Consider the following 20,544-nt stretch of genomic DNA (forward strand, 5'->3'; position numbering starts at 1 on the left):
CCTACTCCCAGTAAATCTAAAAGCTCGTGCCAAAACCTCTCCCCTAACCGACATGCTCATCTATATAATTCAGGTTTTGATGGAACTGTGATTAAAGATACTCTAATTCATTAATTCCCCTGACGAGTGATTTGTATAGAGACTGATGAAAAACAAACACCAGGTCTTGGTAATGAAAGGAGGTCTTTTTGATGTTTGGCGGTGATGAACACTAGCTATAGACCTCGTTGACAGTAAAATCAGGGTCCATCCGCTAGATCCAACAACTCGAGTTGGTCTATTGTTGTGTTAATATGATGGCTAAATACTGGATCAGACGAGAGACCATCATCTGAACATTTAGCAAGAAAATATTACCAGAGAATGCCGTAAAACATCGTCCGTATATGACCAATCAATGCTCGCGACAGCTGAGGTCAGTCCTGTTGGGCAAGCTCTGATTGATAACTCTTGCCCTCGACTCGCCACTTATTCTACTCTTGCTGGGCATGCTCGCAACACATGCAGCTCTGCCAGGATTCAACTCTCGCGGGATCGCATGAATTGCGAGAACAGATCGACTCCGTTTATGTCAGGTGCCGTGCAACAGTCCCAATTGACGGTAACCTAAAGCACTGGAGGTCAGTGCTTGATTCCCAAACAATCGATCAGCAGAAAGCTGTGAATCTGACTTGAGGGATGGCAAAATGAGAGAGCGGAGAGAATGCAGAGGAAAAGAAAAGGACAAAGAAAGTATCTAAGGGTCAAGTAATCATCCCTGTACGCTCAAACCATTGATTTCTATTCTGTTACGAACGCGTTAGCGTTATGCGTAGGACAGCCGCGTACCTTCAATATTTGATATTGGATATGTTTGATATTTGGATTAAACAGCCTTGGCAAAGCGTCCATACACAATCTAATGTTACAGAATCATATCGACCAGTTTCTTCTGACAAAAGTACCGATCAGCTAAGCTCATAATGTGAACACAAATTAGGTCGAATATGATTTGTGGTCAAACTGAACGTTTCTTGTAATTCCTATTTGTTGTACCAGTGTAGTGGTACGTGTTGATGTGAGGTGTTCCGTCCTAGTTGAACAGTTGTCTAACTGCAGATAAATGTCTTAAGACTTTCAGCAGGAGATGTAAGGACGTGGCTTGGAATACTGAACATGGAACATGTACGTGCCATAGCTTCGTCCTTTGGCACTTAGTAGGGTGCCAGTGCAATGGTTATGCGCATTAGTTATTTACTGTCAAAGTGATGCTACAATTGCTACGTGACTCGGTTTTGGGTCCAAAAGTAGCGTTTATGTACATTACATGTTCATTTCAAGGCTTTGAATAGAAAAAAAACCAGCATCCGGAAACCCTAAGACCATCAGTAACTCTCATTCCATTAGTTCATGTCATGTTACTCAAAATAGGTCACCTTAACTTCTGGTTTCATCTTATGAAATCTCCTGGAAAAGTAATAAATTACTTTGGCAATAACGTGTGGACGTTCCTATGAACCTATTTCTCATATAATATATACGGCGACTGGGGTCGCCAAGAGGGTTACTGCTATTCAGCATTCGTACGTGTATGAACTGGTTACTCATTATTGCGTTCAAATTTACATAAATATATTCGGCAGTCACGAGTCGCCGACCCCATATTAATGTTTAATACAGTCCGTACTGGAAATGGTTTCCATTGTGATGGTGTTACAGTCGCCTTTTCCCGACCGCCATCAGATCAGCCTCACTCGGCTATTGCCGCCAATATCACTGCATGCTCCACACGGGCCATTAGTCTGGTGCTCTCTCGTGTGGCTAGCCTCTGGGGGAAGCTAATATAGATTTGTCGCCTGGTTGACCATCACGGGGAAGCCGTGTGAAAGAAGTACGAGTGTTGCAATGACCCAAACACAATGTCCAGTGGCAAGGCCTACTGTGAAACAACTCCTCTGGACAATCACGACAATACTCTCAACAAATAGCAAATGGGAACAGGGATAGTATGATACGAATTTATATGAGTAAATGGTTTGGATTGGTTCGGATTTGTCTATGCAGTTATTTGAGGACATAGTCCCGAGTAAAAGATAGGAAATGGTTCAGCCTGCGAGATCTATCATTATTCTTTTTCAAGTGTTTCATTTCGCGACACAAGAGAAGGCTATGCTTGCTCTTGACCCTTGTTTAATAGTGATGGTGACTTTGAAATCGATCTACAACTATCTGAATAAGGCAAGGCTGGTCTTTCTCATGCATATAATGAATGCAATTTTCTCTCTGTCCAAAACTCAGGATCCGTAAATGATTCCTTAACTGAAAATATCTACTTTTTGCCGTGTTTCAGTTCTCAGGCTCCTGTCAAATCTTTTTTTGTGATACATGATTGTAAATATATTGAGGTGTGGGTATTCGAAGTTGTGATGACTTGAACCTAATCATTTTCACTTTAAGTGAATAAAATGTGTTCAAATCAAACCAAAGAAAGATCATGCCCCACAGACCCGTCCAAACTGGACAGGTTCTCCAAACAAACAGTTCAGATTAGCGAGGTACAGTTGTATTGAAAAACAATTTTTTTTATCTTCAATCGAGATCCGGAGTAAAGTGTGTCATCTTTGAAATTATCTGGTATATTGAAATAAGTATGAAGGTGTAAATTCCGTGACTCTCGGGGGATGGATTCCGCATCGGATGACTAGTAGTCCGAGCTTTTACCCAGATGTAAATATTACAAGGGAGGTATTTCCAACCACTTTGCAGCGTCCTCCCATTCCAGACTCTCTGGTCACGCAATCATCCCCGGGAGTCTCGGTAACAAGCCATCATGAGTCTCTTGAGGAACCAAACATGGAGCAAATTGCCTACTAGACCTCCACACGCACACATCCGGGCAATCAGGGCATGATATGGCGGAAGTGGACCAAAATGGCCGCCAGGGACTATCATCTCTTCTATTTCCAAGTCGTTGTTGTCGGTACTTATTGCAGGGATGTCAAAACACGGTCAAATTGCAAAATGTCCTGTTCGATACTTGCCGGAAGTGAGCGACTCGTGGCTAAATGAGTTTAGCTTCAGGTTTGATGCCCGGGCAATCCGTTGCCATGGAGACAAGACATAATTTTCCCCATTAGGCCAAGTGAGAAGTTAAATACAGTTTATCATTATCGACTGTTTTGTTACAACGGGAAAGTGTTTTAGCGTATCGGTCATACAATCAAGTATTCAATATAAAGCAATCAATAGGCCGGACCTGAGTGCATCCGTCAACTTCTTCCTCACGCTGCTCTATAGAATCTACCCAAACAAAGGGGGATAACTGCAAAAGCATGTGTCACAGCTAAACGATACTAAAGACGATGGCATATTTGAAAGGAATGATTTGCTACGATTTAGAAAACAATCAATTTTGATCGCCTCCCTGGCTGCAGGGATAGTAAGAATAGTGTAGTCTGTTACATATGGCTGACATTAGGAAAATTATTTATTATCATGTGTTGGTATCTAGACGGATATACCATAAAAAAACGTAATGATTGGAATATAAATATGATAGTGGTAGTTAATGGAATTAAACAAGCCGATAAGAACATGTCAAATCGACCATGTGACAAGTGTTTCTTTTCACATTAATCACACATATTAAATACGGTTGTCTCCGGGGAAGCCGGCTCCGAACCTTCTGCAAATCTGTTTTTTGTCATGATATCAATATTCATGCTGAAAAAAGATATATGATAGCGCCACCTGTTGTACGTGTAAATCACTATTAATAGTGAATGCGCGAAATCCCGGCTATAAAGAAGGATTCACCGTATGTATGACAAACACATGTGCCCCTCGTCCACATAAATCGATACATCAGCTTCAGAAGTAGAATTTGTATAATCATCACACATTGTTTGTGATGTGTATCAGTATTTGTCCCCGAACTTACACAAAGCCAGCCAGGGCAGTACTTAATAAGGTACTACGTTCTCTAACAGACCCGATCCTGTGTTTACATATTTGTGTTTTACATATAGTCGACATATAGTACCTCGAAAAGATATTATGTCGAAATTAATAGCTATGTAGATAATATAAAATCAGTGCTGGTTGAAGCCAAGATGAGCCACAGATGAATATGCAAATGCCCTCTGTCGAAACTCAACGGCATTCGTTTCCTCGTTTCCTTACCCCGCCTCGGAGTTTTGGTTCGTTATATCCGATATTTCGTTATATGCGACTCAAATCGACCCAGGTGCATGGAATGTTGCATAATGTCAAGGAATATTGACTCTCCTAGCGTTATGCATGTACATGTTTCCTCTTCCACGCGATTCGTGAAACAGATACGGTATTTATAAACACGGATTGCACATGCATCGGAAGCAGATACAACCATCCTCGCATGTGCTATTTTCCTAACGCCGTATTATGCATAGTGTCTGCTCAGGTCACCCATACAGTTAACAACAATTGTGACTTTCACATATCTGGTTTACTAAACAAATTCCGCTTAGCTCTGACCTATATCAAATTTCAGCACCATACAGATAGATACAGACGTTGCCGAAAGATCAATGCGGGTTCATTACAAGGAGGATTTGTTGGTTCAACGTGGATATATGAAGGCAAGGCGTTTATAGGACTCCGCCTGTGAATGAATCTTTAGCTTGCTATGGATCCCAGCTTGGTATAAATGTCAACCATGTGTCCTTATTTCAAACATCTTAGGTTATTGGGAGGCTTGAAGGCAAAACGAACCATATGCCTTTTAAACAGGGACACTTGCAATTGTTATTACAGTCAATATTACAACACTTACAGAAACGAATTATATTTCTACAGAGGAGGTCTACAGCGTACAGGATCAGAGTGCTATAACGACAACTACTCGTTTTTCCTTACGCATGATTAAGGGCGATGAGCATCGCTGTGCGAAAATAAACTGAAAATTACTATACATGAAAACGTCTGATCCCGAGTAATATATCGCTCTTCAATAGACATAAATATGCTGCATCAAACATTCATTGTTGTTCGACATGCACATGAAAGATTCAACGGCGTAAAACTGGTTCCAAAAACAACACATTTTAAACTTGCCAGGGACGTTTTCAACAGCCTTTATCGTCGGCGATGTTCATAAACTACGGCTCTTCAGTGGCCGTTGCTGATGGTGGTTGATGTGCCCTGCTCCATAAAACATCAACCCCATTCCTCCAAGCAAATGGATTCCGGTAGTGCTGTAGAGCTTCACAAGATTTATCGATTTTGAAACACCGATATTTAATAACTTGTTCATTCATCGACCCTCTTGTAGCCGACGCTGGTACCAATGTTGACGCCTCTGTTACATCTAGGGGCACTCCAATGAGAAGCCCAGAACGAATATTTCACCACCACGTCCACGGTCGGTGAGGATGAAAGGTTAAGGTGATGGTGTTGCTGTTCGCGAAGTCCTCAACATCATCGTGAAGGAGACCGACCTCCATAAATTTCAGATGATCTCAAAGATTAAACCCTCCCTCTCCATCATCCCGAACGTAAGAATCTGCCCAATCCTGCTCTAAGATTCTTTGACAAAGTAGCAAAGAACTTAAAAATACAAAAAAGTACCTCAATAAGCTATTAACACTAACATCAATGTGAGAAATCGACGTCCGTCAAGGCCTGTCACACCATCACCTACAACAATCTCAAACTTGATTGGAGAAACATCCCAGCGGGAAGTTCCAAGAAACGGGTCTTAGGGGCATTTCCGGCACCCTAATGCTTCGTTTCCTTGTTTTTTAACCGTTTCCATGGAAATAACGGGTAAATATTGAACACCAAGTTAAGAAGACGAGATGAGGGCAAGGGTATGATAGCAGAGGGAGACAGTTTGATATGAATGATGATAACTCTCTTAAAATGAGTGTGCTGATTCTGTAAAGTTAAATAATCGAATAGCGTGTGAGTGAGTGAGTGAGTGAGTATTGTTTCACGACGCTTTTACCAATATTCCAGCAATATCACGACGGGGGACACCAGAAATTAGCTTCACTCCTTGTACCCATGTGAGGAATCGAACCCGGGTTGACGAACAAACGCTTTAACCACTAGGCTGCCCCGCCGCCCCTAAATAATCGAATAAAAAGCAGTCTTTTTATAACTAGATTCCAGCTATGGCGGCTGTTTACAAAAATCCCTTGACGATAAAATACACCGACAACCTATCTTGTAAGTAGGAAACAACGAATTGTATTTGTTTTTCTTTCACCGTAACAGCTGCGGCGAACTTCAGCATGTGTTAAAACCGCGGGACGCCAACAAATCAGTGTTTTTCTGCGAAGGCTTCACACAAAACGCTGCCTACAGAACAGTATGTGTTTGTTCTGAAAGAATTCAATAGAACGTACACACATCATAGACGAATTTCACGCTGAATCACAATGCAAGTACAATAACGTCTGTCGTGACGTAATTAGTCGTTATGCCAGCATTATTTTACACGTGGAACACTCGGGTAACATCGATGTAACCTTGAAACACGATTTGGTTTAAGATACCTCAATTTTAGATTGCCAGCTGAAATTGTGGAGCTGTTTTTTTCCAGGAGTTATGTTCCTTAGTCACATGGAGCTATATCAGATTATATATATATATATATATATATATATATATATATATATATATATATATATATATTGTTTAACGCCGCACTCAGTATCAACTTTAGTTATTAAGAGTTGAAGACATATCAGCTGTAACTTTATCAAATGTTGTTACATCAGATCTATCTATGACAAATAGTTATATCAGTTGTAGTCGCTACATAACTTCAAATATCTTGGACGAGACGTTAAACCCAATTTCACCTCACCCATATCAGTTGTAGCTCTGTATCAGCTGAAACCATATCAAATATAGCTAAATCAGTTGCAGCTGTAGTGTAGCTTAATCAGCTGTGGTTATATCAGCTGCGAGGTGGTACCACCAACTATTTTCAATACCATTGGACAATAAAGGGAAGCGTACAACTTATTACCATCCTATGTTCCAACACAGAGGGGAGGAATGATAACCTTCTTGTATTCAGTGTTTGAGCTACCATATTGTATGAAGATCTCGTTATGATGCGGGTCAGTCCAGCCAACCTGTGACCATATATCAGAATGTACCTTCGTAGTACAGCCACCCGATCTCAACAGGCATATAGTTTCAAAACCAACGGTAAAACTAAAAACGCGCTTCTCATTATTAATAGATCACATGGGAACTTTTTCGAAATATGTAAAAATCGGAAGCAGTTCTTTTGGAACACACGCAAACAAATTATGTCAATGGGGGAGGGAAATGTGGTGCCTAAGTCGGTTAACGTCGCCATCAGCAGGGACTACAACCTTCACAACCAGTATTTACACTTTTATGGTCAAAACAGATGGGTATGGAATGACGGAACATTTCCATCCAGCTGAGAGCAATAGATAGTCCTGTTCTCCAGGACTGATGACCGTTCCAGCCAGGTCAACACACACTAACAGCTATCACAATGCTGTAAATCACTACAACCTCTTGAGGCTACCGACCACTAGTGCCGAGCATTGACCGTCAATTAGTCCAAACACAACAGTGTGCACAGCCTCAAAGGTGGTCACTTTGAAAGGAGGAGGCCATTGTTGTCTGTGTACATTCCCAACGCCGCAGACGGATCGCCACACAATATCGATCTCGCGTCACTTCTTATGGAAATCTGCCACGCGAGATCTCGCGAGACTATATAACACGTGCAGTTGGCACTTAGATCTTTAGAAGAGATTTATACTCTTTTGCCCAATTCCTTTACGAAACATCTGATTGATTCGTGCGAGAATGGTATTCTGAACATGCCTTGTACAAATATTGACATAACAACCGCCATTTCTCCTTTGTTGACGTGGCAGTTATTTCATCAAACATGATAAATACTTCAGATTGTTTACACATAAAGGCAGCGTGCGTTGCTTCTATTACAGTTAAAGTCTAAAGCATATATGATGCCGTCTACTTCGGTGGCCCCTACAGTTCCTATTACAAACAAGCATCCCCGCCAGTCGTGCTCAGCAGGAAGAAAACTCATTGATGCCAAAAGGTCATTCTCCTGGGAGGCCTCGGCATGTTGTGTGTTGTCTTAATACAGGTAAAGTACTTATCTATTTGCAGGGGGGATAGCACTTAATCCATCGACTCAGTGTTCAACGTCAATGTCATCAGCTGAGTCTCGGTGGAATGGCTGTTAAGATGCATTGGCGTGTATATTGGAGAGAACATTGGATATACTTGTTCACGAAGCTTACTGTATAATTCAATTTCAAAATCCAGACTGTTTTGGGGTGAAGAGAATAGCAAATGACGTAATCAAAGCAGCTTCTGTTTTCCTAGATACATGGAAAATAGATTGATGGGGAAGGTACGGATGGATAAATAAATGCCCGGATGAATGGATGTTGCATGCACGGCTGAACGGATGACTATATGGTTGGATTGTTGCAGTTGCTGAAGATCTCTAGAGGGAATGAGAACTGCTGTACCTTGAGCTGAATGAGTGTGGTTTTACGCCGCTTTTAGCACTATTCCATCAATATCACGGCAGGGGACACCGGAAAATGGGCTTCACACATTGTACCCATGATGGAAATCAACCCGGGTCTTCGGCGTGACGAGCCAACGCTTAACCACAAGGCTACCCCACCGCCCCTGTACCTTGAGGAAATATTTTCATAGTCCAATAGTATCGTCACAGATACATCAGCAGATGGATATTCAGGGAGACAGATATATATTTTGATGGATACTGTATACATACATTGATGGATAAATAACTAGATAGCGATATTGTGAGAAAATTTACATAGCTGCTGAATGCCGACATGATCCATCTAATAGCGTCAACCTGCTCACCACACAGTTTACTGCCCACTGTTACACACATTACAGTCAGACATAGAGAGTCGGTAGAGTCTAATACATAGTGAATCTCACCCGAGTGTCTTTTGATATTAAATATATCAACACTCGTTGATATATAATTGATATCAAAAGACACGATGGTGAGATTTTATTTATCATCCAACCAGTATTTATCATCAGTAATAACAGTGTCTTAAGTGTAAAATGTACTACTAACAGCTTTAGTAGTAGCGCCATTAGTGATGTTATTGGATTGTGACGTCATGTAACAATGACGTCACAATGGTCTGCAAGGCATTGTGATGCAATTTCATTGCAGCGATATCTACAATCTACAATGTAGATATCGCTTGATCTCACCCGAGCGATATCTCCTGTTGGAGACATTTTTGGATGGTAAAAAGACATGTTCAGATACAGGCAAAGAAGATGTACATACTGGACAGATTGATAGCTAAGAGACAGAAAAATATGCATATTTAAGGACAACTCAGTTAGGTTGACAGACATATTCGTGTACAGGTAGACAAACGCATTTGGGGAGGGTAGACAGACATATTCGGGAACAGGTAGATAAACATATTCGGGCAAAGGTAGATAGGCATATCGAGACACGGGTAGACATATATTTTCGGGGACTTATTCAGAGATCTGGTCACGCTGAGACAGCTGTCTGATACGTCGTTAGAAACACCAGAGAAACAGATGGCATGTACAGGTGTTGTCAGTTGAGCTGAATAACCTTTTGGGCGTTGAGTACAATACAGCATTACAGTTGTCACATATATTTATTTGTAAACCTTCTTACCAAGTCGAGTCAATACTGTGTCCAAGGTCATGACCGAACCCAAGGCATGTCGTATTAGTTTCAACGGTCTAATCCCGTCAACAAAACAACAAACACAAGCTTGTTGAAACTTGTGCTAAAACATATCACACTGCGGTTCAACACTATAGCTTTCATGAAAAATCAATCATTACTCGTGCAACAGAATACAAAAAGGAGAATTTCAATTCGCATCAGCGAGCATGGCGTCTATACTTTTGTTTTTCAAATGTTGAGCTATGTTTTGAAGCTTCATATATTGATCTGAATCCACGCCTAGTTAACATACACGTATGTGACATTTACAGGATTACACAATTTACATGTTTGTAATTATCTCTGGCCACAATCTAGAATATCCTATTCCAAAACTCTCTGCGCACCGTTTCACTACAACGGCAACTGAAATACGCATGTATGATTTTGGAACAGGTTTTATATTTTTTTCAATTTATATGTAAATATGTATACTTGATAAAGACAATCCTTATTTTGTATTTTACATACTGAGTATACAGGAGAATATTCAAACAGTAAACACTATAAAGATCTATTTATAAATATATTCAGAAACCACAATTGCCAGCAGATATGGTTGCAAGTTTATTACGGGTCGAGTTAACTATTGTATTACGGGCAGTTGGCGGTCATGAACTCGAGACCACCGTATCCCTAAGGTAGACAATGGCGAGGCCAGGTTTACCTTTCAGAGCCCTGGTAGGCTGTGTTCGGTTTGAAAAGAGCTCAGAAAAAGCTTTCTTCTAGTGTGTAACCGCAGTTGTAGACGTGTTGTTTTATGTCGGTAACAACATAACGTTAAATGCCGTGCAGGGTATTGAGTGTGTACAGCTTGAAACCTATATCATAATGAACAGTTGTACTTGAGTTCGGCAAAACATTACAAATTATTTGATCATACTTATGGCCATATATCCTAACAGTCTGAAGTTATCAAGGGAACTATTTCAAAATGTCTTGGCAGGTAGGTTAATAAGGTTTTGCTGTTGTTTAAGACATCCCTGAATAACATAAGCATGTTTTTATGAATCACTATCAAATAGTGATGATACAAGGTGTTTGCAAAAAAGGTGAGCTCCACCGGTGGCACCCGTCACAAACACATGCAAAGACAAGTCATAAACTGACTGATTAAACTGTTCGACACAATACTTCGAATTCCTCAATCGTTGCTCCACCTGTGGCCGTTTCAGAAGGCGACCTTACAGTTTCAGAACAATATCTTACTTACGTACAGTGACTTACGATGATGGATGTTACGTTAATACCGTTAATCACCATCTTCTTCCCATCACAAACCCATCCTTTTGAGCATCCCAGTTCCGAATACAATCAACTAATAAGCAACTTCTGGTCATTCGACTTATCTAAAATTCGCTATTCAAATACGCAATAACAATGATATAAATACAGGAGCTTATTGACTAAATGTTTATCTATCGTTCTCTACTTCCGGTTTCTTAATCTTCCAGTTCTAAGGGAACTGAGTGAATAGTAGTTATTTCTAATGTCTGAATAAATTGCACATTAAATGTACCTTGAAGACGCCCAATTCAAGGTTACTGTATTTGCAACGGTCTGAAAAGATAACGTCAGAACACAATCAAACTACTTACCTTTAGCCATTTCTTCTCTATACGTCCTCTCGATGAACTGCAAAAAAGAAGATCGGGTGATTAACTATTCATAAAGCAATAAAGCTAATACATAAACAGTTAACACCGCGGCCTATAATTGCACTGCGTCTGTAACCGATAAAAGCATGTTCTAATCAAGCCATCTCCACATTGCTAATCATTTGTGATATTTACCCATTGGTAAAGCAAACAGGATACGATCTTGAACGCGAATTGCCGGTGATTATGCAAAGAGCGGGAGATGATTGTCATAATTCCGGCTAGAAAATGTCCTCATAATTGTTGAAGTATTTTGCGCCATTCGTGTGTCACAACAGGTCAGAAAGTAGGTTGTGTTGTGGAATATGTATACATGTCATTAGGATTGCAACAGTTGTGGAATAAAAAGCGTCTGTAGCATTTATTACACTTTCAAACGAAGTTTTACTGACATAGTGTCAGGGGTACATACAGTGTTGAGTGAGTGGGTATTAGTTGACGTCGCTTTCAGTGTATTCCCAACAATATCAAGGCGGGGACATGAAGAATTTCAAGCGTTAGATGTAGGGATAGAGAGAAGAGAGCATATGAGGAAAGGGAATGTAGGCATAGAGCGTGAAGATTGAGAGAATAAAGAAGGCGGGATGAATGTAGAATATGTAGAATATATCAAAGGACGCCGGGAAGATCGATGAGAAGAACAGAAGAAAGGAGATATCAAGCTGAATGAAAGGGGGAGGGAACGAGCAAAAGTTGAAGAGACAGATGGGCGGAGGGAAGATGACAGGGAAGGATAAAAGCTGGATTGATGGACAAGATGAAGATTAAATCGACGATTACGGGGATGGAAGGAAAGAAGAGGTAAGATCAAAAGATGCGAAGAAAGGGGAGTGACGGGCAAAAGAGGAAAAATCAGGAAGAGGGGACGATAAGTAGAAGATAGAGAGAAAGAGAACGAGTCAATAAATATTAACGTCCGAAATTTCTGCTACAGCTTCCTGTATAACACTACACCGACGTCGTGTATATGCAGCAAGCAAGGTGCATGCTTTATAACGCTATATTGATTCGTATTGTGCACAAAATGCGTCAAGTGCGCACACGCTATTGTGATTGTCCCTCTGTGACCATATCATCAATTAAATTCTAAACCAGCGCACAACCTATATCGATATTTATTAAATCAAGGTAACAGACCTGTTCCATCAAGATGTCAAAATCAATACATCGCCGTTCTCCGTGATATGAATCTCACATTGTGAGCATATGTTCTCTTATAACCACCATATGTTGCTTCTGTCTGATCAAAAGGTGTGGGTCGACCAATACACGTCCATATGTGTTGGCAGGCAGGGACACAAACTGCCAGATATCTATCAAATACCCACATTCATTTATCAGTTCAAGGTGAAACTGTCATAACCAAAAGAGTTTATGGCAAATGGGAATTTCACGAAGGATTAACAGAGTGTAACATGCATTGATAGGTAAAATCGATGTGATATCACAAAAAATATATATATTTGCCGCATATTGATATCTCTAACGCTGCATCTGCTGCTTGCACACCTTGCGCTTGATGCAGTGAGTGCGCTTTTCTGCAGCCGACACAGAAACAACCTTGTAACATTTCATCTCTTATAATAGAAAAGGAGGGGGCAGGTTAAAAGCCCGGCTCGCCCATATTTGTATGCATAAGAACCCTACAGTGATACAATGTGTAGACTATAGCATTAATAAAGTGGATATGCATAGAGAGTACCCAAGCATTCCTTTAATGTATTATTACGTATTTAACACTGCCTTCGTGGTCTAGTGGTGGAGCGTCCGCCCGGGGAGCGGAAGGCCCGGGGTTCGATACCCGGCGGCGTCATACCAAAATACGTTAAAAGATGGTACTTGTTGTTACCCTGTCTGGCGCTCGGCATTAAGGGGCTAAAACAAGCACTGGTCGGCTCGGAGTCAGTATACTGTGTCTGAGTGGGGTTTTCATGTTAAACTGCTGCATGGTATCTCAGTGAGCTAGCACTATAAAGCGGCATCAGTCTGGACAAGTACAAGCAGCCACACACACACACACACACACACACACACACACACACACACACCTGCATGCACGTCGCTATATAAGCGCAATAATCTTGGACGCGACGTTAAATCCCATTTCACCTCACCTTATATGTATGTTTTACTAGGGGTTTGTAGTTTTTTTATGACTATGCCTACGGTTCATTGATAAAAGGCCAAATACTTTTCTTGCACAATCCTTTACGCTTAAAATATCAGTCAGCAAACGTGTCACACAAGTCAGAAATGATAAATGGAATGCACGTATGCATGAAATTTGAATATAATCGGCATGAAATGAGACTTTGACGTATTACAATGAATGTAGATATAATGTGTTATATTGTATGGGTCAAGTTTTGTTTAATTGTAGAGTATGTATAGAGTCTAGGTATGGTGAATATTGTATGAAATGAAACATAAATATTTTGTCAGAATATTTTAACAAATGTGACTAAAGTATGTAAACAGTTGAATTTTATTGACGTACACAGCCGAATACACATATTCAAATTGTGTTTTTTCAATGTCAAATGGTGTTTATTTCAGACATGGTTTATAGTTGATTAGAATGGAATCATGTGCAAGTAATTACGCCATTGTCACCATAAGCTTAGACGTACATGGTGCAAGTACACGAAAAACACGCATGAAATATGCATGCCCTTCCCATTCGTTTGACGTTCATGTAATGTAATATTCTTTTCTTGCAGTTAATACTGTTAGCAATTATCCATAATGGACGCAAGTTAAGCCTTCGATTTACGTCGGTAATAACCAGGCGGCTAGTCATGCAATCACCGTATCAATTAATATGTTGTACAATAATCATAACATGTAAGGTTGCGCTCTCGTCTAGAAATTGACCTTACATGGATCCTATCGGTTTTAAATATAAACCTGTCGTTTTGAAGCGTATCATTTATTTCTGCTGCGACATCAAACACTCTCAAATCAACTGCATGCAGAGAGTACAGAAATTAGTGAATTGGTAGCTTGAGAAGGGCCCTTCTCTATCGATCACAGGCCCTGCCCGAGGTTATGTACGTAACGGCGGTCGTCGTGGTGCTCTCGTACAATCGACATTTGAGTGCACGGACAGAGATTTGGGTGTCTATTACATGTGTGTATGATCATCAAGTCATGCTAGACAATTACATCAACATATCTCCCCTAAAATGGAATCCAAATCGAAGTATACGGATTTCAGTAGGCATGCACAATGTATTTTAAAACCTACATACATAATGCATACATGAATTATCATATGCTAAGAATATTCATCTATCTGCTTCTATATCTACAGGCTTCTATTAATATCCATGTATCTATATGCATCTGAGTGAGTGGGTAAATATTAAACGAGGCAACGGCGATATTTCAGCTAAAAATAAAGTGTATATATGAAATTCATATCTTAAATATATCCACATGTCGATATCTATGTTAACACATAAACATTCATTTATATCACACCCCACAGCATCTATAATCACTGGCATATGTTTCTTTGAAAACGAAACATTTGTCTTAACACGTCTGAAAGCAACGAAGCATGCATCCTCAAGTATCTATAAGCGTTTCCAGAAATACAAGTAAAATGTATTTAGTAACTTGTTATCTTTTTACAGAGACTAATTTTGAATGCATGTGGCAAGACCCCCCCCCCCCCCCCCCCCCCCCCCCTACTCCCCCACCCCCAACCCCCAAACATCTGATAGCTTTGTCTCAAATAAAACAGTTCTGAATTTGGGTCACTTTAACCTCAACCCATGCAGAAATCCCGTTATTAGAAATCTTCACTATCTCTCGTGGGAGGGGGCGCACTACATGTACATGTAGGGATGGTTTGTTACAGAATCCAAATTACGAAAAGCAGGAGTGGAGATTCTATGGATAAGATATGTTTCTGCCTGGCTAGATATTCAGCCCCGACACAGTGAGTTGAGGTTCCCAACCTCCTCGGTATGACTCAGACGTTTGACAGATATGGACACGAACACTGATCAATACTTGCTTTGTAGTTTTCGTCAGCATTTAGAGAGCTCGAAACCCTATACCTTACGTACGGAACGCAAAGCTCTCGAGTCATTATTGAAGGGAAATCAGATAAGTGAAGTACGAAACTAAACTCCAGTTTGATTCCATGGTGCCAGGCGGATTGAGAACAATCTGACCAATTAGAGTCGCTGTTACATTTGGGAAGGTCAATATTCTAACATGGCCATCGACAGAGACATCCTAATACTGAGGAGGGTAAAGTTTGGCAAGCAGAGTTGAGGTCCAGGGATCGAAGTGGCATTAGCAGCTGTTTGAAGGAGTAATACATAATCGATTACGACACCAATAGGCACGAGAAGGGAAGCACGACCCGATTACGACAAGCACGACCCGATTACGGTAGTCGCTTCGATCTAGCTTTAACGACTGTCGTAATCTGTGTTGGCAAACGTGGCGATAGATCAGTAAAAGAAGTGACCAAGTCGAAAAAGACGATCGAACAGACACCCTCTTGAGGAACAAGAGACGTGGGCCTATTTGCACATTCTCGCGGCTCATCCAGTTCAGCAACAGTGCCAAAATATGCCAGAATTGATCTTTTTCTAGAATTAAATTTAGATATTTTCCTAACTATGTGTATTCAACACAGTAAAAGCCACTATCACGCACACAATGTTGTGAAAGGGGCGAAAAGCATTTATGCCCGCACGACATTCGGACTTTTTTGTGGCATAATGGACATGCGTGACGAGATACTTCGAAAAAGAAGTCACGAAAGAGTTGTAATTAGTCCTGGGCTAAGTGAGTTGCACTTTGATCAATAGTTCTTACGTCTGTCTGCGGCTGCATCGTATCAGATGGCTGTAACGCGTGAGCCTTCCGCAACCATTCAACGAGAAACTAGAGGACACGAACTTTCTTCAGTGTCTAGGTGATCGCTGGCTCACCGTTATTATTCAATTAACATGTCTACACCCTCTGCCCAGCATCACACTCGCTGTCGACCCCAAAGAAAGACAAATACAAAGGAGGACGGTGGGTATTTTTTTAGTTACATCAGGTAGCCTTACCATTCTCATCCGAGTGTTCATCATGCTGAGAAGTGCGATGTCCAGAATTGGTATTTGAGTTGTTCTCGCCCAGAAGTAAACAAATGGATCAAATAATTCCATGCCGAATTTCGATCCCGATCACCAGGGCATCATTAGACAAGAAGCATCTCCTATTTGGTTGTACAAGGATGGTTTGGTTAATTAGGCTGCATGTGTGGCTATTCTAGGATTTGCGATTCGGAGCTAAACGAATTTCACGGATCAAATTGTACAGAAATTTTCCCGAATACAATTATGAAAGAAGTGATCTCCGGGCATTTAACGCAGAACACGTGACGCGTAGAGATACACTAATATCTTCTGGCGCGAAGGGAGAGGTTTTATGAGTGAAATTGGGTTCTTGGGTTATTAGTCCTGATTAGTGTAGCCGGTGTAATTGAAGTATCTTTACTTGGATTAGTGCGAAGTCTTTAAGCTTATCTTGGGAAAAAGGAAAATATTTCTACCAAACATATTCCCAAGTATGCGTGAAAACATCGTAATCTTGGAATTAGAAATGGCTTAAGTTCATCAAAGTTTCGCCACTTTCAGCACTGGGGGAAATTGCACAATACAGAAAACATGATTGACTTCAGAAGCTGCTTAATGGAAAATGAAACTTAACACGCGAGAGAACAGTCTTCTCATTTGTGGTCACATTATTGCCTGACTATTTAACCCTTTCCCTTGTAACTGCCCGTGAGCAATCGGAACTAGATAAACATCTTAATGTATGTGTATGTATATGCATTGGGACAAATAAGGTTACTTAAAAGTCAATTCATGCTTGGCATTCTCATGGATTCCATTGAACAAAATCTTATTATCTGTGCCCATGCATTTGGCTTTTGTTTCAACTGTCTGTTATTTGAGATTGCCTTTCTTCCAGTAGCTCATTTACTGACATTCAAATCCCTCTGCTAGACATCGTTCATCAAGAGGCATCGACATGTATGTCCACCGGAGCACCAACGAGCTTACACCGGGCGTCAAAGATGCTTTGGTGAATACATATACGCTGCGAGCAGACTAAGGTTTTGGACGTTACGCAGGCACTGTAACCACAAATACCGCAGATGCACCTAATGAGCAGAACATACAATGGCGACACTCGCTACAGTACCGGGTTTCCATTTAAACAAAGTGTAAATGTTTCATTATGGCTTCTGGGGCATTCAAAAAGACATGGCTGAATATTCAAAAGGGTCGCGCAACAACAGTTCTAGGAAACGAGTCATATTTCCTCTTGGCCAAGTTCCAAGGTCTAACGTTAGGCTTCAAAGTTATCTATACTTGTTCCAGCCATGAAGAAGTAATAAATAAGTGAGGACATATACGTCTACTCGTGTTTAGAACTGTCGCGAGAAAATCTAAATAAGTGTTGTTGAAATGGCATGGCGGATTCAGATTGCTTTTTGTTTTATTCTTATCCCAAATTTAAAGCAAAAACCTTCAAGTCAATATTCGATTTGCAAATCAAACGCAAAACCCAAATATACATTCGATTGACGATTTCTTGTATAAATAAGCACATCCCTTAACGTGTATAATAAATGATGATGACGTTCAAGGAGATCGAATGCCCAAATAATATGACGAGACAGAAGTCACAGATGCAGTTCTTAATTCTTATGTATTTTTATCTTTCTTTTTTTTTAAACTTGGTGAGACAAACAAAATCGTCTACAACTTTTAACCAAGAAGATTTGTTCACCACGAGAACGTCTCTCCGATCCTTTGATTAAAGGACAAGACTTCATTAAGGCTACGTAGTTGTTTATAGGTTTTCAAATCCGATTCAGTCTTGTGTTCACGTATGGCGGACGTTAATTACAGAATTCCATTACAAGTCTGGAAGCCAAATCGATTCACATCCTTCTGACATTTTTTAGGTATCGACATCAGCTTTGTGGGCTCTTAAGCCATTAACCAAGGACCTAAAACACAACATCGAGTAAAACCTTTACTTAATAATCCCAATGATCCTCCTGCAACTAATACCTTCAAACCAATCTTTGGTCAAATGAGATATATTGTTGCATCTACTAAATCAGCCATCGACTTATGTCTATTCGGAAACAACAAACTGCCGCCATGAGTATCATGGGTAGCTTACTTCTTAATTTGTTAATATACTGCGGATCATAATGACTTAAACTAATGGTCTGGAGATCTAGTTCCACGATAAAAGACCATCCGGTAAAACCTCAAGATGAAGTATAAATTAAGTCTTTTCTTTTTTAATGATGCCACAGAATGTATGTATAGGTTTGGTCTTTCTGAAAGTACTTAGCAATTACTGGACCTAATAACACGATTATACGGCCTGGAGTACCTGCAACAAATTACCTGGATGGAAAAGCGACTTATAGATCAAAGGGTCGGTCTTTCAGGTGAAACATCCAAAAGTGAACTGACTCGTTGGAAGGCCTAATTGATAGACAACGGAATTAAATTGTATTGATTACACCTGATGGAACTAATGTGACTTCAACTTTAGACATAATGTCAAAATTCGTGTCCCTAGTACAAAGTACTTTTGACAATATCCCGAACACAGTTTTCCTTTTCAGAGGAGAAATTGATCATCAACAGTTATTGATGCAAGATATTCACCCAATGCAAATCTTTTAGATGTTCGGTTCAAATCTCATACGTGTCGCAATGTTCTAATCACCTAAAAGCTATAATGTCATCGCCCAAACAGGGCACTGAAGTTGAAGGTTACCTTACAAATCATAAAAAAATGACGTCATTAATGCTGACGTAAACTAACTAAACATGCTTGTTGTTGTGCTTTTAGGATATGCACTGTGTTTGTCGTTTGTTTGAAATAGAATGCATTTTGCAAATAGCAGTCAAATGAGCTTGGCTCCACATTTTACAAATCCTTGTGTCATACAGTTTGGGAGAAGACATTAGCAGCTGTGATTGACAGCATTTGTATGTCATTCAACGCACGTCGGGTAATAAAGCTCAACCACTACTTATTTCTTTTAAGAAACAGCCATGATTAAACTGATAAGATTCATTCAAGGATTTATTTAAGGAGTCTGATAAGAGTTCGCCTATTCAACGTTCCTCTATCAGGAGCTCCGGGAACACACACGGTAAGCAGGCAGGCGACATTACACCGGGTATAAGGTAAAGGATTAGAGACGAAAAACAGCTGGTTCAAAGTACGCTTACTGCCATGGTTGGTGTAACGTGCATGTCTGTTCTTACATTTGCAGCGCCATTGCTAGGCGTTTAAAGCCTCAGAATGTTAGCAGTAAATCTGGAGTTGTGTTTTGACGACGCAACAGCATGACTTAACGGTATTGAAGAAAACTATTTGTCATTACAGTAGTTAATAGGGCTGAACATGTGAGCGTCTATCCCATTGGTAACATGAATGGAGCAGGCTATGACTAGCATTATATATAGCAACTGAGACATTCCTTCCAGAGAGTATAACGTCATGAGATTATGATAAACCATTATAGTGTGTTGTCAGGATTATCCACTGAAACAGATTCCATTTGACGTAAAGGGGGAAATAGCTGTGAAAATTATATCATGGACCACCGAAATTCAGTAAAGACACCGGGTGTTCGCGAAAAGGGTTGAATAACTTCTACCCCAATGCAGTTCACAAAGCGAATAATGTATGTATAAACTACAACTGTTCCCTGAACACGTTAATGGATATTTTCGGTATGCTATTTTTGTTACATAACGATGGCCTGTAAATAACCGAATCTTGACAAAATAAACCAGTGATTATAATTTTTTAGTTGGACAAAGTTGCAATTAGTGATTAACAAAACAACTATCATTATCATTTTGAATTTTGTCTTGATATGAAACGTGTTGTTAATAATAAGAAGAAGAAGAGGAAGAAGAAGATGATTTCATGAAGCATCATAGATTTGAAAATGTAGGCAAATACTGCCAGGCATCTTAGTCCAAAAAACAGACTTGTGATTTGGCTATCTTTATCATTCCAATGATTAAAAGAAAATATTTTCGGGTACTGTTAACAAAA

At 40.2% G+C, this 20,544-nt stretch overlaps 1 protein-coding gene across 1 annotated transcript in view; it reads right to left on the reverse strand.

Moving 5' to 3' along the window:
• The window catches only part of LOC139447544 (tumor necrosis factor ligand superfamily member 10-like), a 68,857-nt gene that overhangs the window by 28,480 nt on the left and 19,833 nt on the right, over window positions 1–20,544 (reverse strand). The window contains exon 2 of the mRNA XM_071228948.1: window positions 11,359–11,395. Within this exon, the coding sequence (XP_071085049.1) occupies window positions 11,359–11,395 (37 nt within the window). The remainder of the gene's footprint in view (window positions 1–11,358; window positions 11,396–20,544) is intronic.

Source organism: Haliotis cracherodii, unplaced genomic scaffold, assembly GCF_022045235.1.
Source record: "Haliotis cracherodii isolate W230 unplaced genomic scaffold, xgHalCrac1.p SCAF_7, whole genome shotgun sequence".
Lineage (NCBI taxonomy): Eukaryota > Metazoa > Mollusca > Gastropoda > Lepetellida > Haliotidae > Haliotis > Haliotis cracherodii.